At 38.6% G+C, this 8,445-nt stretch overlaps 2 protein-coding genes across 2 annotated transcripts; both read right to left on the bottom strand.

Moving 5' to 3' along the window:
• Positions 1–5,872: 5,872 nt before the first annotated feature.
• LOC138875718 (uncharacterized) lies at positions 5,873–7,542 on the bottom strand. The gene is made up of 3 exons (XM_070154581.1): positions 7,468–7,542; positions 7,050–7,379; positions 5,873–6,928 (listed from the first exon to the last, which is right to left on the bottom strand). Exons 1-3 carry the CDS (start codon positions 7,540–7,542, stop codon positions 5,873–5,875), a joined length of 1,461 nt encoding a protein of 486 aa, XP_070010682.1.
• A 1-nt stretch (position 7,543) lies between these two features.
• LOC138875717 (uncharacterized mitochondrial protein AtMg00860-like) lies at positions 7,544–8,213 on the bottom strand. The gene is made up of 2 exons (XM_070154580.1): positions 8,124–8,213; positions 7,544–8,038 (listed from the first exon to the last, which is right to left on the bottom strand). The coding sequence occupies exons 1-2, from the start codon at positions 8,211–8,213 to the stop codon at positions 7,544–7,546; spliced, it is 585 nt and encodes a 194-aa protein (XP_070010681.1).
• Positions 8,214–8,445: the final 232 nt, after the last annotated feature.

Genomic DNA, 8,445 nt, shown 5'->3' with positions numbered 1-8,445 from the left:
ATTAACCTCCACAATTAAACAACAAATGCATGCCCAAATAGATTTTCAGGTTAAGCAATTCAAGATTAAAGAATTTGATTTCCTATAGACATGATTTCTATGTGATAGACATCCAGGCATGCAAGCAGTTTGAGGAACCAGTGTTATTCATAGACATGATTATACGATTGTCGCATACTGATTATTAAAAATTGCAGCTTTCCAGTTATTAATCCTGTAGATATTGTGTCTAAGTAATTTATGCACTAAGTGACAATGAAATCTATTGGAGAAGAGCCCAGAATTATGCATGATTTCTATAGTGGCCTAAATGAACAATAACAGAGTTGAGAGGTGCATCACTAACAGTTATTAAGACGAATAATGGTATCCTATAGACAGGGTCTCTAACGATTAGCACCTGGGACCGATTTTATGATTATACTTTAACCCTATAGGCATGTTTTCTAGGTGAATAGTGTGATATAATAACAAATGAGATGATTGAAATCCTATAGGCATGATCTCTAGCATATATGCTGCAGCAATGCAAATTGAAGGAAAGTTCAACGATATTTACTTCTTATGGACATATTTCTAATAATCATGTAGCAACAAGGATAATTGAAACATTTGAGCTCATGCTTTGCTAGTAGACAAGTAGTGTGAGTGTGTGCTTCTCTTAATGGCATGATTTCTACAGTTTACATAGCGAGTGAACGACACATATAGCAAACACATTATTAAGTCCTATAGGCATGTTATCTACCCATCACATGTAAATATTAAAATCTACCCCACTCTCTTTTACTAACAACCCAGTTGTTTATACAAAGATTATTACAGGCCCCATAATGAGTAAAGTAACAATATTACATTACATTGAAGAGGCCCACAATATTCCCAATAAAGATAAAAACAAATACCCAGCATTGCATGGGCCTTCAACATCTCTTACAACATACCTAGGCCTTCAATAGAGAGTCGCATTCAATACACGACCCAAGGGTCCATAGAAGAGCCCAAACCAATTTACTTAACCACAGTACCAAGTTTTGCACCACTTGAACAACCAAATTCAGACACATAGTCCATAACAGGGGAAAGGGAACAACAGGAACAGTTTTGGAGGTTGAGGGAATGACTAAGGACCAAGCCCTAGCGTTTTAGAGTTCACAAGGGCCTCAATTGGATCCCGAGCAGTGCTTGCACTAGGGAGACCAACAACAGAACCTAGATAGCCTTGGTTTTCAGCCGGCTAAGAATGAGAATTTAGAATAGCATGAGCAACAAGTATGGAGAGTGGATAGTGGATAGTGGTGGAAGGACAGGAAATAAGTGATATACCAAGTTAAGCATACAGAGCAACTAGTCAAGCAGGCCAGTAGGATTTCCACACATAGCAGAGTACCATATAGAAAATTTCATATTGAAAGAATTAGGAGAAGAAACAGGTTTTCAGGTATACATAGATTATCATGTACAAATGCATGATGCTAAACTAGTTGAGACTTAAAGTTTTTCAAATTAAGTCAAATATACATCCTAGTGCCATGTTAATCAGCATTTAGGCATGATGGGGGGAACACATATTGTGACAATCACTGAAGGGGTAAGGTATCAAATGAACTAAAGGCATACTAGGGAAACATATTGGCATAGAATAAAGATCATGGTCTTAATACAAGTTGAAACATATTGTACAAACAGGACAAATATTGCAGAGGTTCAAAGCAGTGACAGACAACAAGCTCATACCAAATAGCACAAGTAGATATTCTTGGATTGACATAATAAACTAATTAACTAAGAAGTTTTAAGTTATGTAATAAAAACAGAAAGGTTCAAAATAGGGCATGGAAAACAAGTTGAAGTAACTGTTAAACTCTCAGTCAATCACCAATGAGTATGAGGGCTCATGTTGAGTGACACAATAGTAGGGGAACATATTTTAGAGGAAAATTTTAAACAACATTCCATATAGTTGGGACTAGTACACAAAGAGAAGTCAAGCAGACACATGACTTAGCACCAAAGGATTCATTCAAAAGTGGGAGTGGTTTCCATAGAGTTGTCGTAGTATCCAAACAAAACATGCAGAAGTTTAACAACATATGGTCACAATAGTCAGATTCATATCAAAATGGACTGGCACTGAAGCTCAAACTGAACATATTCAGATGCTAGAGTTACAGAAATCATAAAAATTAAACAATCAATATAGAAGTGCAAATCGTAGTGAATTATACATATTAGTATAACACAAGCTAAGGACGAAGCAGTAAGCTCTCTCATGTGTTCAATTATCACAGAATAACAAAGGAGTATTAAGCATTATCATAGTTAAATCATGCTCATGTAATTCAAACACATATAGGTATGCGGAAAGAAAGAAAGAAATTTAACATTGAAAGAGTTTAAAAGCTCTAACCAGTAGCAAAATCAAAGAGAAATAAAGAGCATAATAGCAAGAATCCCAGGTCTTCGATGCTTCAGAGTTCACAAGAGCCTCGAGAATGGGCTCCGAGCAGTGCTTGCATCAGAGGAGGTCGTTTAATGGCCTTGGCTTTCAGCTGGCCCAGAATTCAACGATTTTAGAGAGTATTCGAGTGTAACAGTGAGTGAGTGACTAAAAGAGGGGAATAGTGAGAATAATAACAATGATTAGGAGGTTCGAAAAGTCTATTTAAGGGGATTAAGGGGAGATGTTTATATAGTAGTTAAAGATTAATACATGAAATAAGGAAATACATTAAATTAAACACAAAATAAGGAAAATATAGAATGCAAAATCAATTAGAATCAGTTTTAGGACAAATCTAGGAAACCCTAGTTTAGACGAGAAACAAAAATGGCAAAAATCTCACTGAATATGGGCTATTACTACAAAATTGTGCAAATAGCTTAAAAATACTAATGTAATTACATAAAATAAGGTAAAAATATTTGAAACATATATTATAGATGCAAATAATAAGTTTAGGTAACTAAGTCCTCACAAAATAGTTTGAAGGAGTAACTAATAATTATTCAAGTAATTTAAATACATGAAATCAATTTAAAAGCTCTAAAAATTATGAAAAATGCTCGTACATGTTTATAAGCCAAAATAATGATGCAAAAATGATGTTTTGAAAGTATATATACTATTTAAGAAAATATGAGCGCAAAATTGGGTATCAACAGTTGTCCCCCTTTACCCGGGAATGATGAAAGAGTTGTCGGGTAAAGAAAATGATGACCAATTTTGGCCGAGTCGAATGAGGAATGATGTGATTTGGAAATAGAGGTCGAACCCTAGTTCCTGAGTTGCCTACATATCCTTGGTGTTACGGGAATCAGGCCGTGTATAGTTCTGGATCCAATAGTGAACAAAACCGATGGAATTGTTGTAGGAATGGTCGTATGTTTTGGAAAATATTTTTTTGGGAAGGATAGTATCGGATAGATTTATGCGAAGTCATGAATGTGAATTTGAGACGTTACGGATGTATCACATGGCAAATATCTAAATGGGCATGGAGTAAAAGGTGAGGAATTACAGGTGGTCGGTTATGTTTGAAACAATTGCATGATGTGAACGTTATGAACAGAAACTGGAGTGAAGATTTCTCTCGTTTGAAGAACGATTACTTCTTGGGTTACATGCAAAACTTAAAACATGATGCATGCAAATATATATGGATTATTGCGAGAATTTAAACATGATAAAATTCACTTTGGACCATGAAGGTTATCTTTGGACGGTGAGGATGATGTCCTTAGACCATGACGTCCCGGGCCATGAGTCATGCGATAAGGGATTCGCATGCCATGAAATGATGTCCTCGGGCCATGAGAATGGTGTCTCTAAACCATGACGCCTTTGAATAATGATGTGCATTATTGAGAGATCCTCAGGCCATGGAATGATGTCTTCCAGCTATGAGGATGATGCCTTCAGACTATGACGCCTTTGGACAAAATGGCGATGTTTCAGCCTATGAAATGCAAAGATATAATACTTGGTCATATGCAAAATGAAACAAGACAAGACTTAGTCTTGTGTAAGATGAGGGCAGTGCTTAGCCCCAGGTGAATAGAGGATAATGCTCAGTTTCAGATAGCATAGTGGAGATAGTATTTAATCTTAAGGAAAAGACAGTGCTTAGACTTATGCAATTAGGAAGGCAGGACTTAGCCTCATTCAAATGGGAGACAATGCTTAGTCTCATGCAAAGAAAGACAGTTCTTAGCCTTATGCAATTAGGGAGGCAATGCTTAGTCTCATGCAGGAAAAGACAGTGCTTAGCCTTATGCAATTAGGGAGGCAGTGCTTAGCCTCATGCAAGAAGAGGAGACAATTCTTAGTCTCATGCAATTAGGGAGGCATGGCTTAGCCTCATGCAAGAAGAGGAAACAATGCTTAGTCTCATGCAATTAGGGAGGCATGGCTTAGCCTCATGCAAATAGGAGACAATGCTTAGTCTCATATAGGGGAAGGCAGTGCTTAGCCTCATGCAATTAGGGAGGCAATGCTTAGCCTCATGCAAGGAAGAGACAATGCTTAGTCTCGATGCAAGGAAAGGCAGTGCTTTGCCTTATGCAATTAGGGAGGCAGTGCTTAGCCTCATGTGAGAAGAGGAGATTGATAATGTTTAGTTTCATGCAATTAGGGAGGCAGGGCTTAGCCTCCTGCAAATAGGAGATAATGATTAATCTCATATAGGGGAAGGCAGTGCTTAGCCTTATGTAATTAGGGAGACAGTGTTTAGCCTCATGCAGGAAAAGGAGACAATGCTTAGTCTCGATGCAAGAAAAGGTCGTGCTTAGCCTTATGCAATTAAGGAGGCAATGCTTAGCCTTATGCAGGAAAAAGAGACAATTCATAGTCTCGATGTAAGAAAAGGCAGTACTTAGCCTTATGCAATTAGGGAGGCAATGCTTAGCCTCATGCAAGGGATAGAGACAAATGGAAAAGTATTTCTTAGCTGAAGATGTTCATGCTAGATAATTTGTTGTCTTGAAGGCGGTGTCTTGATGTATCCGCTAATATTGTTGTCTTATTATTCCTGCATTCAAAAAAAATTGTGAGTTCTGTGGGGGAAGGTTGGTTCATGCTTTTGTCTTCTTCTTTGCCTGTGCTCCTATCTTGAGATACTGTTTGAGTTACCCTGGGTAACGTCTGACTATCATAGAAATAAAATTTTCGAAAAATATGCATGCATTTGATAAATATAATTGTTTTAAAAATATAGTGGTATGCGATATCAAGTAGGTTAGATGAACCAATGACTGTGGCATATTTTAAAGACATCGCGACCTCCTTGCTTTAGAATTTGAGGGTCCTCCTCAAAATTCTGCCCCATTTTGAAAGCAATTATTTGACCGTTCTTTGTATGACGAAATCAGATGGACTTGCTTCAGAATTTTGAGGGTCCTCCTCAAAATTCTGCCCCAGTTTCTGACTATGGAAAAATGAAGAATTTATTAAAATGTGACCGAACCCACAAGGCTGCCTACGTATCCCCTCTTAAATGGGAATCAGGTCAAGCATAGTTTAGTTACATCAAGTGAAGAAATGTAAACAATCCTAAACATAATATCTCTTGACTGCGTCTGATTTGATAGGTTTTAGCCAAATTTCTCCATCCATTTCTGCAAGTATGAGTGCTCCTGCTATTAGTACTATGTGAACCATGTAGGGATCTTGCTAGTTGGGTGAAAACTTCCCTTTGGCTTCATCCTGATATGGAAAGATTCGCTTCAGCACTAGCTGCCCCGGTGTGAACTGTCTAGGTCTGACCCTTTTGTTCAAAACTCTAGACATTCTGTTCTGATAAAGTTTACCATGGCATAATGCATTCATTCTTTTCCCGTCAATGAGAACCAATTGTTCATAGCGCCTCCGAATCTATTCTGCGTCACTGAGTTCCGCTTCTTGTATAATTCTTAAAGAAAGAATTTTGACTTCGGCGGGAATGACAACTTCAGTACCATAGACCAGCAAGTAGGGGGTTACCCCGGTCGATGTGTGAGCTGTGGTACGATATCCCAATAAGGCAAATGGTAATTTCTCATGCCATTGCTTGTGATTGTCTACCATCTTTCTCAGTATTTTCTTGATGTTCTTGTTGGTGAACTCCACAGCTCTATTCATTTGAGGCTTGTATGCTGTGGAATTCTTATGCTTGATTTTGAAGGTTTCACACATATATTTCATTAATTCACTGTTGAGGTTGGTAGCGTTGTTGGTGATGATGGATTCTGGCACTCCGAATCGGCAAACAATACGATCTCTAACAAAATCTGTGATGATTTTCTTAGTTACAGCTTTGTAAGATGCAACTTCAACCCATTTTGTGAAGTAATCTATGGCCATTAGAATGAACCTATGCCCATTTGAAGTAGAAGGTTCGATCGGACCGATGAGATCCATTCCCCAAGCAGAGAAATGCCAAGGTGCACTTGTTGCATTGAGTTTATTTGGTGGCACTCGTATCATATTTGCATGTACTTGGAATTGATGACACTTTTGAACATATTTGATGCAATCCGTTTCCATTGTCATCCAAAAATATCTTGCTCTTAATATCTTTTTGGCTACAACAAAATCGTTCATGTGTGGTCCGCAAGTTTCGGCATGTATCTCTTCGAGCAGTTTGGATGCTTCCTTGGCATCGACACACCGTAATAATCCTAGATCTGGAGTCTTTCTGTACAGAATTCCTCCACTTTGGAAGAAATGGTTGGCCAATCTTCGGAGTGTGCGTTTCTGATTATGGTTTGCGTGCTCCGGGTATTCTCCTTTTGCCAAATATTCTTTGATATCGTGGAACCATGGATTTCCATCGGTTTGTTCTTCAACATGAGAACAATACGCCGACTGACGTTGGATACCTACCGGGATAGGGTCGATGAAAATCTTGTTTGGTTGTTGTATCATGGAAGATAAAGTAGCCAATGCATTCTATCTTTGTGAATCTCTTCATCAACTCTTGTACATAGTAAAGATACGACAATATCTTGGTATTCTTTTTAGCCCATTCTCCTAAAACCTGATGTACCAAAAGGTCTGAATCACCAATTACCTGTAGTTCCTGAACGTTCATGTCGATGGCTAATATGAGTCCTAAGATGCAGGCCTCGTATTCTGCCATGTTGTTGGTACACGGGAATCTGAGCTTTGCGGATACTGGATAGTGCTGACCTGTTTCTGATACTAAGACAGCTCCAATACACACTCCTTTGAAATTTGCAGCTCCATCGAAAATCATTCTCCAACCGTCATATGTTTCGGTAATATCTTCTCCTATGAACGATACCTCTTCACCGGGAAAATACGTTTTCAGTGGTTCGTATTCTCCACCTACAAGATTTTCTACAAGATCATCCACCAATGCTTGCCATTTGATTGCCTTCTGAGTTACATAGATGATGTCAAATTCACTCAATAGTATTTGCCATTTTGCCAACTTCCTCGTAGGCATGGGTTTCTGAAAAATGTACTTTAGAGGATCCATCCTTGATATGAGATATGTAGTGTAGGCATAGAAGTAATGCCTCAACTTTTGAGCTATCCATGTTAAAGCGTAGCAGGTGTGTTCCAGCAAAGAATACCGTGCTTCGTAGGTGTGAACTTCTCACTCAAATAGTATATGGCCTGCTCTTTTCTTCCTGTCTCGTTGTGTTGTCCCAAGACACAACCAAAAGCCCCATCTAGTACAGACAAATAGAGTAGCAAAGGTCTTCCAGGTTCCGGCGGGACCAGTACTGGTAGTGTAGACAAGTATTCCTTGATTTCGTCAAAAGCTTTGTGACATTCTTCAGTCCAACTTGTTGCAGCATCTTTCTTCAACATTTTGAAAATTGGTTCACAAATCACAGTTGATCGCGCTATGAAACGGCTGATGTAGTTGAGATGCCCTAAGAAACTCATCACATCTTTCTTGCTCTTTGGAGGTGGCAAGTCTTGGATAGCTTTAACCTTTGACAGGTCTAGTTCAATACCTCGGCGACTGACGATGAAACTTAGCAATTTTCTGGCAGGGACTCCAAAAGATTCAGTTTCAGATTGTACCTTCGAAGCGATTAAAGAATTTCTTCAAGTCTGCTATATGATTTGTGCTTCTTTTGGATTTGATGATGATGTCATCCACGTACACCTCTACTTCTTTGTGAATCATGTCATGGGAAATGGTCGTCATAGCTCTCATGTAAGTGGCTCCAGCATTCTTCAGGCCAAACAACATCATCTTATTACAATACATCCCCTACATAGTGATAAAGGCGGTATTTTCGGCATCCTCTTTGTCCATCCAGATCTGATAATACCCCACAAAGCAATCCACAAAAGACTGGAGTTCATGCTTGGCACAATTGTCGATTAGTATATGCATATTAGGCAATGGGAAATCATCTTTGGAACTTGCTCTATTTAAATCCCGATAATCGACAGATACCCTGACCTTCCCCTCTTTCTTTGGA

This window comes from Nicotiana sylvestris, chromosome 8 (assembly GCF_000393655.2).
Source record: "Nicotiana sylvestris chromosome 8, ASM39365v2, whole genome shotgun sequence".
Lineage (NCBI taxonomy): Eukaryota > Viridiplantae > Streptophyta > Magnoliopsida > Solanales > Solanaceae > Nicotiana > Nicotiana sylvestris.
This window is presented reverse-complemented; position numbering and strand designations above follow the sequence as displayed.

Excerpts from the sequence above, each read along its gene's own strand:
- LOC138875718 (XM_070154581.1), bottom strand. The coding sequence starts at position 7,542 with ATGGATAGCTCAAAAGTTGAGGCATTACTTCTATGCCTACACTACATA. Across the intron at positions 7,380-7,467 it reads TCAAGGATGGATCCTCTAAA|AAGGCAATCAAATGGCAAGC; the intron begins GTACATTTTTCA and ends TATGTAACTCAG. Across the intron at positions 6,929-7,049 it reads TGAACGTTCAGGAACTACAG|AATGCATTGGCTACTTTATC; the intron begins GTAATTGGTGAT and ends TCACAAAGATAG.
- LOC138875717 (XM_070154580.1), bottom strand. The coding sequence starts at position 8,213 with ATGATGTTGTTTGGCCTGAAGAATGCTGGAGCCACTTACATGAGAGCT. Across the intron at positions 8,039-8,123 it reads TGATTCACAAAGAAGTAGAG|GTACAATCTGAAACTGAATC; the intron begins GTGTACGTGGAT and ends ATCGCTTCGAAG.